Source organism: Panthera onca, chromosome A3 (assembly GCF_046562875.1).
Source record: "Panthera onca isolate mPanOnc1 chromosome A3, mPanOnc1 haplotype 2, whole genome shotgun sequence".
In the NCBI taxonomy this organism is placed as follows: domain Eukaryota; kingdom Metazoa; phylum Chordata; class Mammalia; order Carnivora; family Felidae; genus Panthera; species Panthera onca.
The window spans coordinates 40,170,193-40,194,472 of record NC_138341.1 but is presented as its reverse complement, the minus strand read 5'-3'; the positions used below and the strand labels follow the sequence as shown (position 1 = coordinate 40,194,472).

The 24,280-nt window shown below is 41.9% G+C and overlaps 1 protein-coding gene across 1 annotated transcript in view; it reads left to right on the top strand.

Moving 5' to 3' along the window:
- The window catches only part of USP39 (ubiquitin specific peptidase 39), a 29,837-nt gene extending 8,287 nt beyond the window's left edge, over nt 1-21,550 (top strand). Inside the window, exons 5-13 of the mRNA XM_060655992.2 lie at nt 587-739; nt 6,579-6,804; nt 8,603-8,680; nt 9,893-9,960; nt 10,665-10,853; nt 14,989-15,131; nt 17,271-17,406; nt 19,885-19,971; nt 21,051-21,550. Coding sequence (XP_060511975.1) covers nt 587-739; nt 6,579-6,804; nt 8,603-8,680; nt 9,893-9,960; nt 10,665-10,853; nt 14,989-15,131; nt 17,271-17,406; nt 19,885-19,971; nt 21,051-21,098 — 1,128 coding nt within the window. The 3' untranslated portion in view covers nt 21,099-21,550. The remainder of the gene's footprint in view (nt 1-586; nt 740-6,578; nt 6,805-8,602; nt 8,681-9,892; nt 9,961-10,664; nt 10,854-14,988; nt 15,132-17,270; nt 17,407-19,884; nt 19,972-21,050) is intronic.
- Nucleotides 21,551-24,280: the final 2,730 nt, after the last annotated feature.

Here is a 24,280-nt window from a genome sequence, read left to right as displayed (position 1 = left end):
TAAAGTAGTTATGGATAGTAATTAGAGAGAGGAACTGAAGTAAGTACAAGGTCCCCAAGAGACTTAGTAGAGACCTCTCTTCAGCCCTTTATGTGATGACCCTTATGGGTCTAGGACCGGGGAAGGTTCTGCTCCTGCCCTTCCAGCCATAGGGAGTATGAGATCTCAGATTTGCACAGAGGTGGGGAGGCATTCCTGCTTCTGCGCTGGGTCCATACCAGTCCTGTGTGAGGTCTCACCCGGCACTCAGACTCCTGCTGCCTGCAGAGACGTGTGTCCTCCAGTTTTGGACCGTTTATCATGGAGTTGGCCAGATGTGAGGTCTGAAGAAAGACCTGGGGATTCAGTGATTTTGGGTTAAACACAGAGATCCCCTTCTAGATTAGTAAGGAGAGGGCCTGTTCAATGTTACCTCAGCTTTTATACCTATTGTTGGGAGCTCTTTGGTTGGGAGCCCTTTGGTTGTGTGATGAGACATTCATGACCAAAGTATTTTTTGTTTTTGACAGAAATTGCTATTTCACATAGCTCTTGTGAACTCCGTAGACAGTCCTGAAACATCTTGGAATTTTCTTTTGCTTTGCAGTATGTGTTGAAGCCCACTTTCACAAAGCAGCAGATTGCAAACTTGGACAAGCAAGCCAAATTGTCCCGGGCATATGATGGGACCACTTATCTGCCGGGTATCGTGGGCTTGAATAACATAAAGGCCAATGACTATGCCAACGCTGTCCTTCAGGTAGGATCAAGATGGGAACAGTGATGGGGAGAGGAGGTAACCTGAGAACACTGTGAAGGTCAGCCAGAAGTGACTGCCTTCTGGTAGAGTCAAATGGTACCTGGAGACACCAAGTCTTGCTGAGGATTCTACTTAACTATTTGCACCAAACATAACATTCCTATGTCTGCTCAAAGGGCTGTTGCCCGATGGTGAGGCTTTTTCTAGCCTCTGGGCTCATGGCCTCTGGAGTTTTCAGGGAATGAAGGATAGAATGAGTGTGTGGCCTGGCAGTACTGAATAAGAAACACATGTGTTAGATGATGCATCTTTTCTTTTTTTAATAGCGCAGATGTTCCTTGTGCTGGCTATCTGAGGTCTTGATCCTCCTCCTGCGCTTAAGCTCCAAAGTGGGGCATACAGAAAGCCAAAGTTCTCCTGTTTGCAATTAAGTTTTGTCTTCTAAAAAATTAACAAGTTGGGGTGCTCGGGTGGCTCAGTTGGTTAAGCGTCCGACTCTTGATTTTGGCTCAGGTCATAATCTCACAGTTCGTGGGTTTGAGCCTTGCATTGAGCTCTGTGCTGGCAGTATGGAGCCTGCTTGGGATTCTTTCTCTCTCTGTCCTTTCCCCACTCTCTCAAAAATAAATAAACATTAAAAAATTATATGAGTATTACATATACATTGTAGAAAAATTAGAACATGTTAGTAAGCACAATTAAGAACATTAACAATAATCTTGCTTCGTTGACCACAAAAATTAATTAAAATTTATAAACATAAACACTTAAGGGATGGGTGGAAGATGTAGAAAGTATAAAGAATGAAGGCTTCATTCTTTCCTTTCTCTAGTACTCTGTCCTGCTTAAAATGTATGAAATCAATACAGGCACACTTTATTTTATTGTGCTTCACTTTATTGTGCCTCACAGACATTGTGCTTTTTACAAATTGAAGGTTTGTGGCAACCCTGTGTCAAGGAAGTCCTTCAGCACCATTTTCCTGGCAACATTTGCTCACTTTGTGACTATGTCACATTTTGGTAATCCTTGCAATGTTTTAGGCTTGTTACTATACATATAAAATATACATATATATGTATATGTGCTGTGTGTATATATGTGGTCATATACATATACTATATATGTATATGTATATTTTGTAGCTTATTTATTGGGGGGACAGGGCAGAGAGAAGAGAGAGAATTCCAAGCAGGCTTTGCAGTGTTAACACAGAGCCTGATGTGGGACTCATACCCACGAACTCATGAGGCCATTACCCAAGCCAAAGTCAAGAGTCAGTTGTTTAACCAACTGAGCCACCCAGGCACCCCTGTTAATTATATTTGAATCGCTGCAATTTCATGGTAAAACTTTAGTGGATGAGGAGTTGCTTCTTATGTCTGAGCAAAGAATAGGGTTTCTTGAGATGGAATCTACTGGTGAAGACGCTGTGAGGATTGTTGAAATGACAAAGGATTTGGAATGTTACATAAACTTGGATGACAAAGCAATAACAAGGTTGGAGAGGATTGACTCCAATTTTGAAAGTTCTGCTGTGGGTAAAATACTAACAAACAGCATCACATGCCAGGGAGAAATTGTTCATGCAAGGAAGAGTCTGTTGATGCGGCAAACTTCATTGTCATCTTGTTTTAATAAACTGCTGGAGTCACCCCGGCTTCAGCAACATGATCAGTCAGTAGCTATCAGCATGGAGGCAAGATCCTCCACCAGTATAAAGATGACTCACTGAAAGCTCAGATGTTGGAGGGCATCTGGGTTGCTCAGTCAGTTCAGCATCTGACTCTTGATTTCAGCTCAGATCATGATCTCACAGTTGCTAAGATCAGGCCCTGCATTAGGCCCTGCGTCAGACTCTGCACTGACAGTACAGTGCCTTCTGGGGATTCTCTCTCTCTCCCTTTCTCTTTCTGCCCCTCCCCCTTGTGGGTGCACATTTGCTCTCTCTCTTAAAAAAATAAATCTTAAAAAAAAAACTCAGATGATAGCATTTTTTTTAGCAATAAAGTATTAATTTTTTTTAACGTTTATAGATTTTGGAGAGTGGGGGAGGGGCAGAGTGAGAGAGAGAGAATCCCGAGAAGACTTCACACTGTCAGCGCAGAGTCCTACTCCGGGTTTGATCCCATGAACCATGAGATCATGACCTGAGCCGAAATCAAGAGTTGGGCGCTTAACCGACTGAGCCACCCAGGTGCCCCTAAATTACTTAACTTAAAAGTATTTTTAAATTAAGGTATGCACATTGTTTTTTTAGACATAGGCTATTGCACACTTAATAGACTATAGTATAGTAGAAACATAACCTTATGATGGACTGGGAAACCAAAAAATCCCTTTGACTCTCTTTATTGTATTATTAGCTTTATTGTAGTGGTCTGAAACCTAACCTATGCCTGTACATATTCTTGTTCAGCATCTTTAATGATTACATGTTAATTCAATTCGTGAATGAATTATAGTTTATTTAACCATCATTTCTTGTATTAATGCATTTAGGGCCTAGATTCTAGGCTGTAGGCTGTTTGTAGCAATTTACAAACCCATCAGCAACACAAAAGAGAGTTCTTCATCTTGCATTGTGTCTGTTACACTGTTATTTTTTTCCCATTTTGATACATTTAACTTAACTTTTGTTTATTCACTTCTGAAGTTGATTACTTGTATTTTTTCAAGTGTTGATGGGCCGTGTGCTCATTTTTCTGTTGGTAGTTTATTTTGCTGAACTCTGAAAAATATATATTAGTGTTTTTCTGTTATATATGTTGCACAGATTTCCTTCTAGTTCTTATTTGGCCTTTAAACTTTGATTATGGTATTTTTACATAAAGAATTTGGATAAAAAATTATGAAAGTGTATCTGTCAGTTTTGGCATCTGCCACTGATGTCATACCTAGACCCTGGAAAGGTTAAATGCTTAAGTAGAGAGAAAAAGACTTACAGGTTGAACAGATTGGATTTGAACATGGTCAGTACAGTTAGCCTTGGCTTTGTGAGGGGTTTTAGTTCCCATAGGAAGTTTTTATTTTTAAAATAAGTAGACGAACAAATCCTCTGTGATATAATTGCCACTACAATGGGATTGAATGGACGAAGTATTCCATCTGGAGGCTGAATGATTTCCGTCTGACACATACTTTTTTGTATTGTTGCTGAAAGCAGAGAGCAACCTCTCTCCACAGCTTGGATAAGTGAGAACTAGGATGAACTTTGTCCATACTTCTTTATTTATTAATTTATTTTTGTAAAGTTTATTTATTTTGAGAGAGAGAGTGCATGTGTGCACACATGTGCAGGGGAGGGCGAGAGAGGGGAAAGGAGAGAGAAAATCCCAAGCAGGCTTCACCCTGTCAGTGCAGAGCCCAACATGGGGCTCGAATTCACAAACTGAGATCATGACCTGAGCCGAAATCAAGAATTCAATGCTCAACCGACTGAGCCACTCAGCCCCCATACTTCTTTCCTTTCGATAATAACCCTTTTTTTTAGTAATTATTCTCTAGGCATGAAGTCCTTGTTTATTTAGGTGAGCTAAGCTTGTAGGGGCTTTCCCAATCATCTCTGTTGCAGTATTCCCTGTGTCCTGAGTTGTCTTCCTCTAAGATGCCTAGGTTTATTGTATTTAGCAGAAACCTCTATCCTCCTTTCTAAACGGATTACCTTGCCAAAGAAAGTTGTGCTCATAGTAAGCACAGTGCTGTTAAGGATTCACAAACCCATCAGGAGGGACCTGTAGGGAGATGGCATTTATTTAGGGTCTGTTCTGTGGTTTCCCTCCCAGTTTTGTAGCTCATACTAATGAGCATTATTTCTTCCTGAACCAACATGGCTAGTCTTTATCTTTCTTTAATGAGGTAAAATTTATTATTATTATTATTATTATTATTACTATTTTAATTTAAATTTTAGTTAACATACAGTGCAATATTGGTTTCAGGAGCAGAATTCAGTGATTCATCAGTTACATACAACACTCAGTGCTCATCATAGCGTGTGCCCTCCTTAGTACCCATCTCCCACCCACCTCCCTCCATTACCCATAGCTTGTTCTGTATCATTAAGAGTCTCTTGTGGTTTGTTTCCTTCTCTTCACCCCCCTGCCCTGCCCATTCCCATATGTTCATCTGTGTTGTTTCTTAAGTTCCACATATGAGTGAAATCATATGGTATTTGTCTTTCTCTGATTGACTTATTTTGCTTGGCATAATACATTCCAGCTCCATCCATGTCATTGCAGATGGCAAGATTTCATTCTTTTTGATGGCCAACAAATACTTCATTGTGTTTATATACACCACATCTTTATTCATTCATCAATCGATGGACATTTGGGCTCTCTCCATAGTTTGGCTATTGTTGATAATGCTGCTGCTGTATACATTGGTGTGCATGTACCCTTTTGCATCTGTATTTTTGTATCCTTTGGGTAAATAAATACCTAATGGTGCAATTGCTGGATTGCAGAGTATTTCTGTTTGGTAAAATTTATTTTTGTTCTCCTAAACCTTTTGACCATTTTTGATCATAACAGAATTAATCACTTTTATATATATGTTCATTTTGTATCATTTTTATATATAATTATATTAATTTTTGTTATTTTATTTTATATTTATTTATTACCACTCTTTCAATAAATACCACACTTGGGAAAAACACCAAACTTTATTAAGATGACTTTCATGTTATTGAAAAAAAATTTTTTTAATGGTTTTATTTATTTTTGAGAGAGAGAGAGACAGTACTAGTGAGGGAGGGACAGAGAAAGAGAGAGACACAGAATCCAAAGCAGACTCCAGGGTCTGAGCTGTCAGCACAGAGCCCAACACAGGGCCTAAATTCGTGCATGGCGAGATCATGACCTGAGTCTAACTGAAGTTAGACGTTTAACCAACTAAGCCACCCAGGCACCCCATTTTTTTAAAGTTTTTTTTTTAATATTTTTATTTGTTTTTGAGAGAGAGAGAGAGAGAGAGACAGAGTACTAGTGAGGGAGGGACAGAGAGAGAGGGACACACAGAATCTGAAGCAGACTCCATGCTCTGAGCTGTCGACACAGAGCTCAAATTTTAATGTGCATTTGAGAGATGGGAGAAGTTTGGCCTCCAGATAGTTATCTCTGCCCTAGCCAAATGGAATATTTGGATTTCTAGCTTTTAATTCCTATGAATGCAAATATAGTCACAAACCTAATTAGAATAAATGAAGGAAATTATTAAATAAGTTGGTCAGTGAATAGGGACTTGAATTCTTTTTTTATAAAAAATTATCATTTATTTTTAGAGAGAGTGCACAAGAGAGGGAGGCAGAAGGGGAGAGAATCTTAAGCAGGCTCCATGCTTAGTGCAGAGGCTGATGTGGGGCTCAATCCCATCACCCTGGGATTATGATCTAAGTTGAAATCAGGAGTTGGATGCTCATCCAATTGAGCCACCTAGGCGTCTGAATACTTTTTTTTTTTTTTTTTTTTTTAAACTTCTTGTTTGGGTTGCCTGGCTGGCTCATTTGGTGGAACGGGTGCCTCTTGATCTCAGGGTTTTAAGTTTGAGTCCCATGTTGGATGTACAGATTGCTTAAAAAAAATTCTCTAAAAAATAAAAAAAATAATAAATAAAAAACTTCATATCCAAAACAAAGTATCTGCAGAACTGGACTTTATGTGAAACTTAGTACAGAGGAGGTTTCTATAATAATGTGAACTTTAAACCTAAGCATTTCCTTTTGACTCTTTGAGGCCATCACAGGCCTGGTTCTATAACCCTTGGCTCCCAGGGTTGTGCATGGGGGCCCTTCGCAGGGGCTCTGGATTAATTGGCTGGAGTATTTGACTTCCAGGCTTTGTCTAATGTTCCTCCTCTCCGGAACTACTTCCTGGAAGAAGACAATTATAAGAACATCAAGCGTCCTCCAGGGGATATCATGTTCTTGTTGGTCCAGCGTTTTGGAGAGCTGATGAGAAAGCTCTGGAACCCCCGAAATTTTAAGGCACACGTGTCTCCCCATGAGATGCTTCAGGCTGTTGTCCTTTGCAGCAAGAAGACCTTTCAGATCACCAAGCAAGGTAAGGAACAAGTCATTCATAGTTTTTCTTTTTTTTTTTTTAAACCTTTTTTTTTTTTTTAAATGTTTATTTTGAAGGAGAGAGAGAGAGCGCGAGAGCGTACGAGCATGAGTGGGGGGAGGGGCAGAGAGAGGAGGAGACACAGATCCGAAGCAGGCTCTGGGCTCTGAGCTGTTAGCACAGAGCCCAACGCGGGGCTGGAACTCATGAGCTATGAGACCATGACCTGAATTGAAGTCGGATGCTTAACCGACTGAGCCACCCAGGCACCCCAGTCATTCATATTTTTTGATGTTAGGGCAACAAAATTAGTTTGATGAGCAAATTTACTTGTACTTGCTGTAAACCTTGTAGTAACCAGGTGAGTATCCAGTTCATCATATGATTATGTTCCTGATTCTTCTTTCATCAGCCTGCCCTGTTCAGAGTCCTGAGATTTCAGCTGGAGAGAAAGTCTGTCATATGTAGTAAACTAAACTGTACGGTTCTGGGGGAAAACCAGGAGGCTGGGAAAGGTGCCAACCCTTAAGCACTTGCCACATTTGTTTCTCATTTTGTCATGTTGCAGACTAGATATTCCAATGACCTATTTTGACTGTTTTCATCCCTCCAAGTCCAAATAGTTATTGCCGTGTGAGTAAAGTGGACACTGTAGCTCTTACTACCTGGATCTCATACAGTGTCCTCTGGCCTCATGTCAGTTTGTTCATCATCCATTCCTGTTGCTAGTAGGTTTTAAGGCTGCAGGGATAAGCAACAGTTTTTTTCTTCCAGGAGCTCCCATTCTAGTGGGGAAGATAGTTGTGTAAAAAAGGTGAGCACAGGGTGGTAAGCGCTGTGATTGAGGAAGGGAAGTATGCTCTGGGAGGGAGCGTGGAGCAGGGAGCCCCGGCTGAGCACATGGGATGTCGGCTGGAGTCAGAGTGGAGGAAGAGCTAGCTGAGTTCTAGGCACAGAGGAAATAGGTTGGGGCTGGGCATTCCAGGTTAAAGAAGACACTGCCAACAGGAGCGTGGATGTGCCAGGAACAGACACAAGGCTGCCAGTAGCCAGGTGCTTGGATTCCAGGGGACAGTGTGAGAGCTGAAGTGGAGGTGCGAGAGAGGGACTGGATTGTCGGGTTTATGTGCCACTAGAAGGAGATGGGTTGTATCCTGACAACAGTGGGGAGTCAGTGAAGGCTTTTAAGCCAAGATGTGATGTCAGATTTAGGTTTTATTTATTTATTTATTATTATTATTATTATTTTTTTTTTTTTTTTAATGTTTATTTTTGACCGAGACAGAGTGTGAGCAGGGTAGGAGCAGAGAGAGGGAGACACAGAATCCGAAGCAGGCTCCAGGCTCCGAGCTGTCAGCACAGACCCCGACATGGGGCTGGAACTCACGAGCCATGAGATCATGACCTGAGCTGAAGTCGGACGCTTAACCGACCCAGCCACCCAGGCGCCCCACAGACTTAGGTTTTAAAAACAAGATTCTGGCCAAGCAGTGATTTAGAGGGGAAATTCAATACTGGCTTTTGATGGGTGGTGAGATACACATTTGAAGTAGAGATGATAATGGAAAGTCCTGGTTGGGTCAGAGAGCCCGGGGAGAGAGCAAAGATCAGAAGACTAAGAGCTTGACCTTGAGGAGTGCCAGCATTTAATGTCCAAATAGAGGAGGATGCCCAGAGGACAGGATGGTGTTGCCTGAAAGGAAGAAGGAAAACCAGGAATGTGGCATCATGCCAGCCACATGGTTTGGACTATACTAATTTGCAGCTTCGAAATGCCCTACCCTTCCTTCTCTTCCAGGGGATGGAGTTGACTTTCTGTCCTGGTTTCTGAATGCTCTACACTCAGCTCTGGGGGGCACAAAGAAGAAAAAGAAGAGTAAGTCATGTTATTTTGTAAAAGGGAGCTCTTTTTTTGTTTGCTTCCTTTTATAGGCACTTTGCAACTTCCCATCCTTTTCTTAACTTTTTATTTTTTTGCATTAGGGTAGTGTCTGTGTATACATGGACTAAATTTTATTCCTGAATAGGTTCCTCTCCATTTTTAAAAATTAGGATATGGTTATATCCAATGGCATGTTTAATACATGGAAATAGATATAATAATGCTCTAAAATCCTGATCTAGTTCCAAACTGAGGGGCTGGGCAGCATGTTGTCGACTGCTAGTCTCCTGGCAGTGCAAGAGTTAATGTGAAGAGGACTCACTGCATGGTTTGCCTGGCTTCTAAGTTGACTGGTAAAGCAGAGTAAAAGCTAGTTCCTTCCCCTGGGCCTATGCTTGGAGAAATGAGGCTTGCCTCCATATTGATTCTCAGACTTTAAGTCCGATGGTCTCTTAACATCCATGTTGGCATAGCAGTAGTTAGACAGTTTTCATGAATGCCAGAAATAGTTGTTAGCTTAGAGAGTGCTGAGCTAGATAAATAATTTTGGAGACCTAATGCAGCTTTTTCCTTGTCCTTTTTCTCTGTTCTGCTGGTGTTAATGTTTATTAATGTGGAATTGTGGGCTGATGCTCTACCAGATGGCCCTACCACCTCTACCAGGTGTCTTCAACCTGTGTACATCCTCTGAGTTCTGTAACTTGTGTCCTATTAGGATTCTGGAACCCTGTTGTACTTTCTGTCTCAGTGCTTTGGTTCTGTTCTGCTCTGTCCCTCAGTCTGCATTTTTGTTTTATGTCCAGTGCAGGGTGGACTTTATCTTCCTTTGCACACAGCATAAGGTTGTGGGAAAGTCTTTGGATCTATCTTGTTTTGCTTGTGATTTTTTTGTGATTTATAAGTCTCTAGGGTTTATAAATCATTCATTTCATTCATTCATTAAGATGCACTTAATTTTTCTCCTATGGGACAGGCCCTGTGCTAGAGGGTATCTTATGGAGAAGGCAGACACAAAGTAATTATTTACACAAATAATGATGAAGGTACCATGGTGGTATATGTTGCAAAGGTACTTCTGTGTTTACTGAGAGCTTTGAGTCTTAGCTGGACAATGCTGGTTTATTTCAGAAATTTAGAAGTTAGGACTATATTCTGGAAATGCTTTCCAACCTGACAGAATTTGCATTTTGATTTCTGTTTGTACAGCCATTGTGACTGATGTTTTCCAGGGTTCCATGAGGATCTTCACTAAAAAGCTGCCTCATCCTGATCTGGTGAGTGGGGGTTGAAACTGACTCTTGGCCTGATTTATCTTACCTGAGGGGATTCAGGGTTGACAGAGAGAGGCTTAGAGGCCTATCAAGGCCTCTTGCCTCAAGATGAGGTTCTACAAAAACACTTGTCAAGTGACAGCTCCTCGGGCTTTTGTTGTACCAGTGTGCTTAAGTTGGGCAGTTACAGTAGGGTAAAAGTCTTGCTGGTTTAAGTGGTCTGGCCATTGGGTGGTGCTGGTGTGATTTTTCAGAAAGCTCAGATAAGCTTTCTAGATCATCTAAAAGGGTTTTAAATAGTCTGGTATTTAAATACAATCTCTCTAGGGTCTTCTGGGTGGCTTAGTCAGTTGAACATTTGACTCTTCATTTTGGCTCAGGTCATGGTCTCAGGGTCATGGGATTGAGCCCCGTGTCAGGCTCTGCGCTGAGCATGGAGCCTGCTTAAGATTCTTTCTCTCTCCATCTCCCATGCTTTCTTTCTCTCTCTCTCTCAAAAAATTTAAAAAGCCATCTCTCTGAGGATGGAAGTCCCTCAGTGTTTGCTTACTCTACCCAGGCAGCGATGCTGTCCATGAAATGCCCAGTCTCTTGGGCGCTGTCTTCACTCTGATACAAAATGAACAAAAACATTGTTTCTTTCTGTGTGTGGTGATATGCATACTGCTTGCATTCCTTCCCTCCTTTTTCTTCTTCCTCATTTCTAGCCAGCAGAAGAAAAAGAGCAGCTGCTGCATAATGATGAGTACCAGGAGACAATGGTGGAGTCCACCTTCATGTACCTGACACTGGATCTCCCTACCGCTCCCCTCTACAAGGACGAGAAGGAGCAGCTCATTATCCCTCAGGTGCCGCTCTTCAACATCCTGGCCAAATTCAACGGCATCACCGAGAAGGTAGTCCATTTGCACAGCTGCGCTGCTGATGCTCCTTTCTCTCTCTGGACTTTTTTCAGTTTCTTTTTATACTTGGAAGTCGCCACGTTTGTGGAATGCATTTATTATAAAGCGTATTGTGTGTATTGAGCCTCCCAGACTCCACGCTGTTTCTAGCTGGTCACCCCAACTCTTCGCTTGATTGGCAGTGCCCTCTCTTACACTTCTCATATGTTCCTTTCAGCCATCTGCCTCTGGGTAGGATGGAGAAAGGAGCGGGTATTTATGATAGTAGAAATTTTAAAATCTTTTAAAAAATGTAGTGTTAGTATTCAAGTGGAAAAAAATAGAGCTAAAATATAGATGAAATAATTTGTTCTTACTATCATATTACTTTTTAAGTTAAAAGTGTCTTCTTATCTACTGAGTTAACTGTTTCTCGGTTTAATTCCCTTCTTTATCCTAGACAAATTTAATCCTTTCTGTTCTTTACTGGGAGAATTTTATTCACCTGATGTCTCATTCCAAACCCTTTCTGCTCTTTCTCTTCATTAGCCAAGTTTCTTTTGTTTTCAGATATTAAATAGCAACAGAAAACTCACTAGACTAAAAGAGGAACTTTATTGGAAGGCATCTCTTGAAGGTCTTAGGGAGACTTGAACAGAGCAGGACTTGGGAAGGACAGAACTAGGGTGACAGGGTTCTCAGAAGTGGCGGTCTGTTGATTGTCCCTTGCACAGGCTGCCATTACCTTACTTCAGTTGCTCCAAGGCCCAGCCTTCTGCTACTCTGCTTCAGGATTCCTAGTGGGTTGAAAGGCCCACTTGAATCAGGTGTCCTTTCTGTTCAGGGATCCTGTGAATCAGGGCCTTTCCTTGAAAAGGCGGAATTGGGAGCTAGGCAGCTCACGCCTAAAACATGCCTTTACTAATCTCCATCTCTGTTTCCGTTCAGTATCCAAGTCCATTGTCAGGTACTGTTAGCAAGTTTAATAAGCAAAACAAGCCCTGGATATCCTTGTACAGTGGCACCTGCTCGTGTCACACCCACACACGTGTGTGCACACACACACTCAGAGATTGGTAAGATGTCGAACACTGTCTTTTAAAGACTCATTTTGGGATGGTGAAAGAGAGACCTTAGGGTTTGTAGTAGCTCAGTTTGTTTATTTTATGGTTTTAAGTGTCAGAACCAGGAATCTAGACTCAGATTTTTCATCTGACTTTTTCAGTCATGCTACTTGGTCCCTCTTATCACTGTTTGTTCAAATTTAAGTAATATTAAGATTCCCATGAACCCTCAGTATTGATTTAAATTTATTCTTTTTTTTTTTTGCAATGTCCTTATCATTTATATCTTTATATTTTAAGGTGATACCGTATTTAATGCATATGTACAAATTTTATTTTTTTCTGCTTATTTTTTTACATCCAAGTTAGTTAATATATGGTGTGATTAAATTTATTCTTCTATGTTAACCACCTTAGTATGCATGTAAATGTTGGTATAAGCTCCTTACACCTACAGCTTGTAAGCAAGTATGAAATTATGACAAATTTACAATATAGACAAACAAAACTTTGAGACCAATAAAATTAACAGTTCTAGGGGCGCCTGGGTGGCGTAGTCGGTTGAGCGTCCGACTTCAGCCAGGTCACGATCTCACGGTCCGTGAGTTCGAGCCCCGCGTCGGGCTCTGGGCTGATGGCTCAGAGCCTGGAGCCTGTTTCCGATTCTGTGTCTCCCTCTTTCTCTGTCCCTCCCCCGTTCATGCTCTGTCTCTCTCTGTCCCAAAAATAAATAAACGTTGAAAAAAAAAAAATTAAAAAAAAAAAAATTAACAGTTCTATTACAATGTGTAATATGTAGTTAAAGCCAAATCGTTCCTTGCTATTTGAATGTGGTACTGATGTGCATGGTGAAATTCTTTCCTCAGGCTTTCTCAGGAACTCCTGAGAAACGTTTGTTAAGTTAGGCCGTGACATCACTTAGGTATTAAATCCTTCGCTAGTCTGAGAGATGATTAAAAAGAATGCTTATTTATTTATTTAATTTAAATTTTAGTTAATATACAGTGCTGTATTGGTGTCAGTGATTCATCACTTACATGCAGTACGCAGTGTTCATTATGAGTGCCCTCCTTAATACCTGTCACCCATCTAGCCCATCCTCTACCCATATCCCCCTGTCACCCCTCAGTTGTTCTCTATCATGAAGAGTCTCTTGTGGTTTGTTTCCTTCCCTCTTGAAAAGAGTGGTTTTGATGTCAACTTGATCATAGATTCAGATGTGGGCAGTGAAATCTCTTCGCATTTACCTGATTAAAAAAAATGTTTTGCTTTTAATACAGTATTTTATTTCAACCACACAGAGGTTACTTGATACCAACAAAAAAGACATTTTTTCCAGTAGTGCTTATACCCTTAGATGATCAAAGATTTACCTGAAAGGTATAGCTATGATGTGTGTACTAGAGACAGAAAGCTTATTTCTCCAGTGCTCTCAGGTTATGTATCATGTGACAAGGGAACTTGATTTTTAAAAAAGTAATGGCTTTATTGAGATATAATTCATACCCTATACATTTAACCCACTTAAAGTTATATAATTCAGTGGGTTTTACTGTATCCACAGGCATGTGCTACCACCACCACAATTAGTTGCAGAACATTTTCCTCATTAGTGTTTTCATTACCCTTTGGTTACCAACCTCCTCGTCTCCCCCAACCATAGGCAACTACTCATCTACTTTCTGTCTCTGGATTTGCCCATTGTGGACATGTCCTGTAATGGAATCCTTGTAATGTGCTCTTCTGGGATTTGCTTCTTTCACTTAGCATAATGCTTTCAAGGTTCATCCATGGTGTAGCATGTATCATACTTCATTCCTTTTTGTGGCCAAATTAGATCCCATTGTATGAATAGACCATATTTTGTTCATCCATTCATCAGTTGCTGGACATTCGGGATCGTTTCTACCTTTTGGCTACTGTGAATAATGCTGCCATAAATATTAGTCTACAGGTTGTTCTGTGAACATGTTTTCATTTCTCTTGAGTGATGATTAAGAAGTGGAATTGCTGGGCTATATGGTAACTCTTATGTTTAGCCATTTGAGGAACTGCCAGACTGTTTTTCCAAAGTGGCTACACCATGTCGTATTCCCATCAGCAGTGTATGAGTGCTCCAGTTTGTCTACATCTTCACCAACACTTGTGAATTTACAACACTTGTGAATATATCTCACACTTGTGAAATACAACACTTTGTATTTCCCTGATGACTAATGCTGTTAAGCATCTTTTCACGTGCTCGTTGGACATTTGTATATCATCTTTGGAGAAATGTCTATTCAGGTCCTTTGTGCATTTTTAAATTGGGTTATCTTTGTATTATTGAGTTGTAAGAATGCTTTATATAATCTAGATACTGTTCCTTATCAGATGTCTGATTTTACAAGCATTTTCTCCTCTTATATAGATTGCGTTTTCACCATCTTGATAGTATCATTTGAAGCACAGAAGTTTCAAGTTTTGACGAAATACCGTCTAGGTGTTCTTTTGAAGCGTGTGATTTTGTTTTCATATGTAAGAATAGATTGTCAAATCCTAGGTCATGAAAATTTACCCTTATGTTTTCTTCTAAGAGTTTTGTAGTTTCAGTTCTTCCATTTTCTGGAATATCCTCATTGATGAAGGGGCCTTCACTGCTTCAGAAGTACTTATTCCATGGCAGTACGCCTCTACTGAATAGTCGGCAACTTCTTCCTTATTTTGAATTAAGTGATGCTCTCATGGTTTTGTTTTATTTCTGCAGCTTTTAACAACTCCTCTTTTTCATTTGACATTTTTGTTTTCCTTGTAGAAATGGATACCCACATTGCTATGGGTAGAATTCAGCAGTATGTTCATGTACTGGCTTAAACATGTTCCCCACTTGTATTTTAGGTAGTCTTAGTCGTGTTACTGTTCCTAAGACCTTAACATGGCTTCTGCAATCAGGTGTCTTCTGAATTCTTAAGTGTAAGGCAGAATTATATTTAAAAATCCAAACCAAAACAGAACTCCTGCCCCTGTCCTGATACTCCTCCTGCCCCTGTCCTGATACTCCAACACTAATTTGATAATTTTCTTCTCCCTCGTCTCTCTCTCTCTAGGAATATAAGACCTACAAGGAAAACTTTCTAAAGCGCTTCCAGCTCACCAAGCTGCCTCCGTATCTAATCTTTTGTATTAAGAGATTCACTAAGAACAATTTCTTTGTGGAGAAGAATCCAACTATTGTCAACTTCCCTATTACGTGAGTATTACTCTGCTTCTCTTACTCTCAGGGAGAGTGAGCCTAAATTTTTTATATTTTTATACTATTATTAATTTTGGACTGTCTTATTTAGAGATTGCTGGGAATAGAGCCTACATACACTATGTAAGTTAAGAGTTCTTGGAAGGATACAAATATTTCAGGGACCTCAGGGATGGATGTGTCCCTAGAGGCAGTCCTTTCTCCTCCTCGCCTGTTGCTTGCTGGAAAATGTAGTCTTTCCATATAGGGAAAACTGGATGAAAGCAGGGCAGGACAGGTAGGATTCTGCCTGGATTCAAAGATGACCCTGAGTCTGTCCATCTGTTTGCTGGTCATTGCATCTTGCATACTGTGGTTAGGCATGGACAGTGGGGATGGTTCCAGATTTGTCTTGCCATCTTGGGGTCCTTCTGTCTTATTTTTTGCCAGGTAAAATCTGGAATGTGTTTAATTTCTATTGGTGAGAAACATAAATTTTGATGTATAGTCTTATTTTTAGTTTATCATGCAGTTGTCTCTTTATGAACATTTATGAGTATTTTAATGCAAACTGGGAGAAGTTGTACCAGATGCTTTTAATTTGCTACTTTCTAACTCAGAAATCTGCAAGGTCCTTTTGGAGATAGACAGTTGGTTTTCAGTTCTCAAGAGACATGGTTTTCATACTCTGAAGAAGATCTCTCTGAGAACCCGGAGAGACCTGGTGGGAGGGCTAGCAGGAGGAAGTGTGGGTCTCTGTGTGCTGGCATTTAGGTAAGGAAGAGTGGAGCCCTAAGGCACTTTCTTATTGAGAAGGATTTGGGTGGATATATGATAGGATTAACTTGTTGTTTAGCTCATTAGGGTTGTTGTTTTTAAACCTTCACAAAGTAGTTTGGGAGCTCTAACGTATCCATGCTCGTCCCTTCTTTTCTTTCTCTCTCCATCCCTCTCCGTCCCTTCTTTTCTTTCTCTCTCCATCCCTCTCCGTTTCTCAGTTCCCCAAACCATATCAAGACTGCCAGTTTTCTCTTTTGAAAATGGTTCCATGGGGTACCTGGCTGGCTCAGTAGGTGGAGCATGCGACTCTTGATCTTGGCATTGTGAGTTCAAGTCTCATGTTGGGTATAGAGATTACTTTAAAAAGTAAAATCTTTAAAAAGAAAGAAAGAAAGATCGTTCTAATTCTTAATTCTTTGTAGTGTTTAAGAGGGTAGTCTCTGAAATTAAAGAGGCCTGAGTTCTGTACCATCCAAGCTTTGTGACTTTGGACAGGTCATTTGCATATTTTCTGGATTTATTCTCACATGGGTAAAATGAGAGGCTTGGTCTAGATGAATCCTATTGGTCCTTCCAGGTATAGCATTTTATTTTTCCTGGTTCAGAGATCACCAAGAATCTGAGTTGAAGAGAAGTAACCTTTGTAGTTAGTATTACAGGGGAATCTCTTACTTGCTTTTCCCACACTCTTCTTCACTAGCATCTTGTCTATGTGATAAGTAGAGTGAAATTGGGGCCCATGAAAGCCAGCTCTCTGCCACCTTGAGTGGACCACAGAGAACCTTCCTTTGAAGGCCCATGTATTGGGGATTTCTTTCAGAACTGGACTCTTATGAATTGCCACAGTCACCAGTGTGTTCCTGGTAGGAGGGAGTGCTCTTGACTCCAGGGCAGTTCCCGGGGAGGGAGGCTAGGGACCAGGCGTCCCCAAACATTGTGGCTGCGGGATTCCTGGACGGGGCAGAGGGTAAGGTGTTAGACTTAGCCTCTCCTTTCATCTCACTGTCCCAGAGGAGATGGTGACGCTCATTCTCATATCACACAAGAGCCTTAGGTTGTGTAACCTGCTTAAACTCACACATGGCTCTGAAGGGGCAGAGCCCTCATTCCATTTCTAATCTGAAGGACTCTAGGCTGTGCCTTTTTAGTGGTTAGACGTGCTTCTAAAATGTACTTTTCCTGTAGAGCCAGTCTTTCTAGTTTAACTCATTTTTGTGGCAAAGTATGTGAATTTCCCCCAACCTGGGCTTCCATGGCTCTGCCAGCCTGCCTTGTTTCAGGTCCTAAACTAGGGTCCAATAACTCTGTGGTCCACTGGTGTAGGACAGCTAACCTCTGTATCCTTTGATCTCTTGGCTTTCTTTTCTTCATCACCAGAAATGTGGATCTGAGAGAATACTTGTCTGAAGAAGTACAAGCAGTACACAAAAATACCACGTACGACCTCATCGCCAACATCGTCCATGATGGCAAGCCCTCTGAGGGCTCCTACCGGATCCATGTGCTTCATCATGTGAGTGGTAAAAATGGCGGTTGTTCCTTTGGCATTTCAATGGGCAGCTCTCTTCAGTCTGTCCTCTCTTGACCTTGACTTTGGAGCTCTGCAAGTAATAGAGCTGTCAGTGGTGAGTTTCAGGCAGTGGTTCTCAATTTTGGCTGCACATTGGACTCACCTAGGGAGATTTTAAAATCCTGATGCTTAGGCCACTCCAGGCCAAGTACATTAGAACAATGGAATTTATGCCTGTTGGTTTTCACCTGGAATAGAGGTCAGGGATGCTGCTAAATATCCTACAGTGCATAGGTAGCCCCCGTAACAATTAATTTATCTGGCTCAAAATGTCAGTCAGAGTTAAGAGACTGCATTAGATTATCGGGAGGTGGGAGCCAGGCATCATGATGTTTAAAGTTATCTAGGAGATTCCATTGTGAAGCCAAGGTTAAACACCACTGTCCTAGACTAGAGCCTTACCACCTGAAGTGGAGTGAATCCTCTTTCTAGCAGCATTGACATCATATGAGAACTCACTAGAAATGTGGAATCTTAGGCTCCACCCAAACCAACTGAATCAGAATTCGCATTTTAACAAGATCCTCTGGTATATAATTAAAGTTTATGAAGCACTGGTCTAAAGGCTTCCTTTCAGCTAAAAACTTTTTTGAATTTGTCTCAAACTGAAAAGGATGAAACATGTACTTAAGATATATTTGGTATCACACAGGTTATTAGCACAGATTGTTTTAGTTTGATTAGTCGTCTGGGACTATGAGTTTAATAATAACTAGCTCTGTTTGTCAAGCATTTTACTGTGCACTGGAAAGTATGCCAAGCGCTCAGTGTATGTTCATCTTATTTGTACTTTTAAAATACACCTATAAGATAGGTGTTAATGGTACCATTCTTTTCTATTTTAGCATTTATTAAAAAAAATTTTTTTTAATGTTTATTCATTTTTTTGAGAAAGAGCATGAGTGGGGTAGGGGCAGAGAGAGAAAGAGACACAGAATCCAAAGCAGGCTCCAAGGCTCTGAGCTGTCAGCACAGAGCCCGGCATGGGGCTCAAACCCACGAACTGTGAGATCATGACCTGAGCTGAAGTCAGATGCTTAACTGACCGAGCCACCCAGGCACCCCATGTTTGTTTATTTATTTTGAGAAAGAGAGAGACTGTGCATGTGCTAGAGGGGGAGGGGCAGTGACAGGGAGAGAGAGAATCCCAATCAGGCTCTGCATTACCAGCATGGATCCTGACCCGGGGCTAGAACCCACGAACTGTGAGATCATGACCTGAGCTGAAACCAAGAGTTAGATGTCCTACCAACTGAGCCACCCAGGCACCCTACCTACCTTTTTTTTTTTTTTTTTTTTTTTTTTTTTTTAATTACAAACAAGGAAACCTAGGCTCAGAGTTTGAGTAATTTATCTGAAGTTGATAGATTTGGGCTTTGAACCCAGATAATTAGTTCCACCATGTTCTTAACCACTACTTGAAACAGGAATGGGGACTTGATTACATGATCTTGAGCTTTAACAAAAGCTCAAGGTTTTGTATATTCTGAACTATTGACTATCTGGAATATCTATAGTCTGTAGTATCTATCTTTGGCATTTCTTTGAAGTTTGGATGGATGAGGCAGGTGAGCTTCCAGAAGTGCCTCTGCCATAATCCAGAAACTTCTTTTCCCCCTTGTTTATGGCAGCATGAAGTAAGGTAGATTTTGCTGAATTTGCCGCACAGGTTTTATAGTCCAAAGGAAATGGGTTAGTATTGTGAACAGTGTCCATGAAGGACGCTTTTCTTGGCTGTTGCTGTGTTCTCTGTCATTGGGGGTGGGGATGTCTACTTTTAAGTTTCCCAGTAGTTAACATTGCACCTGCTAACTGTGTCTAATCTAACATTTATGGGCAACAAGGAGTCATCTTAGGTGAGGAGTAGAGGGCTTCCTCTTTTTTCTCTTTATTGCCCATCTAAATTCTTTTTATTTATTTATTTATTTATTTATTTATTTATTTATTTATTTACATTTATTTTTGAGAGACAGAGAGAGACAGAGGACAAGTGGGGGAGGAGCAGAGAGAGAGGAAGACACAGAATCCGAAGCAGGCTCCAGTCTCCGAGCTATCAGCACAGAGCCCAACGCGGGGCTCGAACTCACAAACCGTGAGATCATGACCTGAGCTGAAGTCAGAAGCTTACTGAGTGAGCCACCCAGGCGCCCCTCCCCATCTAAATTCTTAAAAGTGTTGGGAGACTCCACTGTACTTCGAGGAATCCGAGGCAGGGATTGAGTTTGCCAAAATCAGCACCCCAAGAACTCTTTAAATTGAATGATGGCAGCAGAAGTCATGCACCCTCTTAATATGACTCTTGCTGAGTGATAGTCTAGTGGCTGTTCTTCTGATTTTTCTCGCTTTTTGCTGCAGTCTTTTCTTTCTACACCTCTTGGTTTTAGGGAGCAGACTAACCCATTTCTTCATACTTTTTTGCAGGGGACAGGCAAGTGGTATGAGTTACAAGACCTCCAGGTGACTGACATCCTTCCCCAGATGATCACGCTGTCGGAGGCTTACATTCAGGTGGGTTGGGCACAAACTTGGTGAGTGTTGAACAGACGGGGTGTGAGGCCGGTGAGAGGAATGATGTGAGTCAAGGCAGGAAGTGGGATTGAGTTAAAGCCTTGGTTAGACTGGGTACCTGTTGGGATGCACTGAGGAGTGAGGTGGGGCCAAGATCAGATTGCCCTGAGAGCCCAGGAGTGATTGTCAGAAAAGAGAAGGGCAGGGAATCTTAGAAGATTTATGGATGAGCAAGGAGGTTATATGTGTGGCTAGGTTAGTTTTACAGATGTATGTGGTTTGGTTTCAAGGAGGAAGAGCTTAGAATCATCAGGACACCCAACTAGGAGTCGGCTCTCAAGCTTTCCCCAGCATCCTAAGTCAAGTTAGCACTCTTCGTGACCCCATGCGCTTTCTGCATGTCTTTGCTAGAACACCAACCTTATTTTAACTGTCTTCTCTATTGGATTGAGAACTCGTGGAGCAGAGTATCTCTCCTTCTTATAACTGTCCTGGTACCTAACAAAGAAGGAAGACTGAGACTAAGAGAAAGCAATAGCCTTATAAAAAGGAAGGGAGATGCTTTTCATTCTAGAAATAAGTCTCTTTTTTTTTTTTTTTTAAAGTTTTTAATGTTTTTATTTATTTTTGAGACAGAGAGACAGAGCATGACCAGGGGAGGGGCAGAGAGAGAGAGGGAGACACAGAATCTGAAGCAGGCTCCAGGCTCTGAGCTGTCAGCACAGAGCCTGACGCGGGGCTTGAACTTATGGACTGTGAGATCGTGACGTGAGCTGAAGTCAGACGCTTAACCGACTGAGCCACCCAGGCGCCCCTAGAGATAACTCTTTCTTTAATGACTTTGTCTATGGTTATAGGCTTAATTATGAGTTCATTTTTAGAAAGTGAGTTTGGGATGGAAAGTGAGGAGAGAAGCAAAAGGGAATTTTCTGAAAGATTATTACGAGTTAGTTTCAGGGGGCATACAAATATGGAAGTGGAGGGACAGGTTGTCCATTGCTTAGGGTAGGAGAGGCACTTGATAGATATGTGTGGATGAATGCCAGCTGCTACATGTCTGTTGTATTAATTTCTTACAGATTTGGAAGAGGCGAGATAATGATGAGACCAACCAGCAGGGGGCTTGAAGGAGGAGTTTAGGGCTTTGCTCCCTGGGGCTTTGGCTGAAGATGTAGTAGTATCAAAGTTATTGCTGAACGTAGGCTGACTGGCACATTCCCTGGGCCATCCCGTTTTGTGGGTTCTGGTTCACGTCAGAGGGGCCCACCCACCTGGGATGGCTCTGGGCTGCCACCTGGCTGCTCTTTCATCAGGTGATTATAGATCGATGCTCCTTTCTCCTTTCTGTCTAGCTCCCCCTAGCTTCAGCAGGCCAGAACTCTTTTTACAGATGTGTGTAATTTATTTCTGGGTATCTGGGAGTAGCTGAAGGACCAGATAATATCTTCTAAGCATCAGAGCCTCAGGATTCTAGGAATAAGAGCATGAAGCCAGCAACATCCTTCTTCCATCATAGGTATTTTTCCCGTGGTTCCTGATGTGTTTTTTGGAGTGGATTAAATGTTTTCCTGTTTTTAAACCAGCCTCTTGTTTTATATCCTTCCCTTAGGCTATTTATCTGCTTGTGGGTGCTTTGTCATTTGGGATGCAGTTTGTCTCTAGGTAACAAAATAGCTGACTAAAAGCAGTGAGTTATTTTGCCTAGCTAGATGTCTGGAGGTGGGTGGTTTCAGCCTACAGTGCAGGGGTGTGTGAGGGAGGAGGGAAGGAAGGAAGGTAGGAAGAGCATCTGACTGCAGTACAATTCTGAGAAAGCCTCAGCCAGGCCAATGGGGAGCCCAGAGCACAGAGTGCTGGTCAGAAGAATGATTCAGAGATGGCTTTCTTCAAGTTCAGTCATTGATTAGGAACAGTCTGGAGAAAGGTTCACCTTCATTTAGTTGTATAAACTGGACATTTATGCAGGAGTCCTCCTCCCCCTGCCCCTATTTCCCTTGTCTAATCTATTACCAAGTCCTGTCGATTTAATCTTGTGTCTCTTGAATCTCCCTACTTTCATCAACTCTTCCACTGTCTAGTCTGAGCTAGTGCCAGCTTAGTCCAGGTCCAGTTAGAAGAGAGAAACCATACAGTAACTTGATCAGGGAAAGCTTAATTTCAAGAATTATTAACTGTAACTGGGGATTGAAGTAACAAGGGATTGGCTGGTAACAAGAGAACTCTGAAGAATGTAGGAATAGCAGGTATAAGGAACAGCTGCTACCTGGGGCTGACATGGTGTCTGAGGCTGAGATCCAGATCTTGCTGAAAGTCTGACGGCTGGAACCTGTCAGAGGTCTTTCTAGTGCGTTTATGGGGAGGCATCTCACTCCTCTTCCAAACTACCTGAGGAGGAGAGGAGAGCTGGGTGAAGCTGGTGTGTACCGTAGGAGCCAGGCACCGGAGACTGCGAGCACCACGACAGCCTGCTGCTGGAGAAGGCTGCACGTGTTGCTTTCGAGTGAGCACGCTGGAACTGGGACGCGGAGCCCTGTGTTCCTGTAGGCTGTCTCCAGCACCCTCTTTAGACAAAGCATCGATGGCAGCTGGCAAGGAAAAATCTAAAGGGCTCGAATTCACCTTCACAGAGCAGGCGAAAAGGGTTGAATTTGGAGTTGAGAGGCACTAAATTGGTAATAGGTACAGTCCACCCCTCGATGACTCAGCTTCCATTTACACTCTTTTATGCACATTTAAACTCCTATGCAACAGCAACAAAACAATTCTGTATTTCTGCCTAACAAAAAACTGCTCCCCTTCTTACAAGTGAATGTTTTCAACCTTTCCTAAAATGAGATGTCCTAAGAGTCCTGTATCAACCGATGGCTATATCGGTTACTCTTCCGATCCAGTCATAGTCCCACTGAATATTCTGTTACCTAAAGACTAAATTGTGAAGTTAATTTCCAACAAGTGGTTTATAAAATGAAAGTGGAGGGGCGCCTGGGTGGCTCAGTTGATTGAGCGTCTGACTTCAGCTCAGGTCACGATCTCGCGGTCTGTGGGTTCGAGGCCCGCGTCAGGCTCTGGGCTGATGGCTCGGAGCCTGGAGCCTGCTTCCGATTCTGTGTCTCCCTCTCTCTCTGCCCCTCTGCCATTCATGCTCTGTCTCTCTCTGTCTCAAAAATAAATAAACGTTAAAAAAAAAAAAGTGGAAAGGAGAGAAAAAATGGTTTCCATCTACACATTATCATGTGTATATAACAAGCAAGTAGAAAATAAAGTTACAGTCAGTATTTCTGTAACAGGGCAAAGGCTGCAATTGATATGCATACTTCTTCCATTCCTCCTTCTGAATCTAGTCTGCCCTCAGCCCGAGCCTGAGCTGGTTGGAGCTGTGTACGTGGGAGGGTGACCCAGATCTTTAGTCCCTAAGGACCTGACTAATCATCCTGCCCCCCCACCCCCTTTGGGTTGCTGTAGTTTTCTGTTAACCTTTACTACTGGACATAGGCCATCTTGCCTGCATTTTGTAAGAGCAACCCAATTTTATCTTGGGAATCAGGATCAGTCACTCTGACAAGGCGATGACACTCTCCACCTGTCTCTCCCTTCCCCCCCTCCCCCCCCACCTGCCTAGTTGGGTTAGTAGCATAAGGAGCCCCAAATGTCCATGTGATAGTCTGCTCTTCTGAGTTGAACCATTATTGTTTTCTCTGGTGGAAGCATTTCTCTCTTGGGAATGAAGATCTCTAAACAAGTAAAGCTTAAAGTTGCTGGGACAGAAGCAAAAATCCTGCAAGGTTGTTAGGTGTAAAAGAGGAATCACACCAACATCCACCCGTTTTTTAGATCTATGTATTTTGGCGATGGGGGAGAGAGCACCATATAATGAATCAAAGCATGTACTGCATCCTGTAAGATGAGCACCGACTGGTATTGTAGCCGAGTTTTCAGTAAGCCATTCTACCTTTCAGTGAGGCTAGCTCCTTCCAGATGATAGGTGTATGTGTTAAGGCCAGTTAAATCTATGGACATGAGCCCATTGCTGAGCATCCTTTGCTGTGAAGACAGTTCCTTCACCAGTTGCTGCATGAAATGCCAAGATGGTTGATAAGGCATTCTGAGAATCCATGGGATGGTGTTGCTCCTAGAAACAGGGGCAGGGAAGGCAAATCCATATCCAGAATGTGTTTCTATTCCTCTGAGGACAGATCTCTGCCTCCATAACAGAGGGTATAATCAGCCTGCACCAGGTAGCTGGCTGATGCCCACAAGGAATAGTGCCATACTCACTGTTAATTCTTGCTGTTGGCAAATTAGATATTCA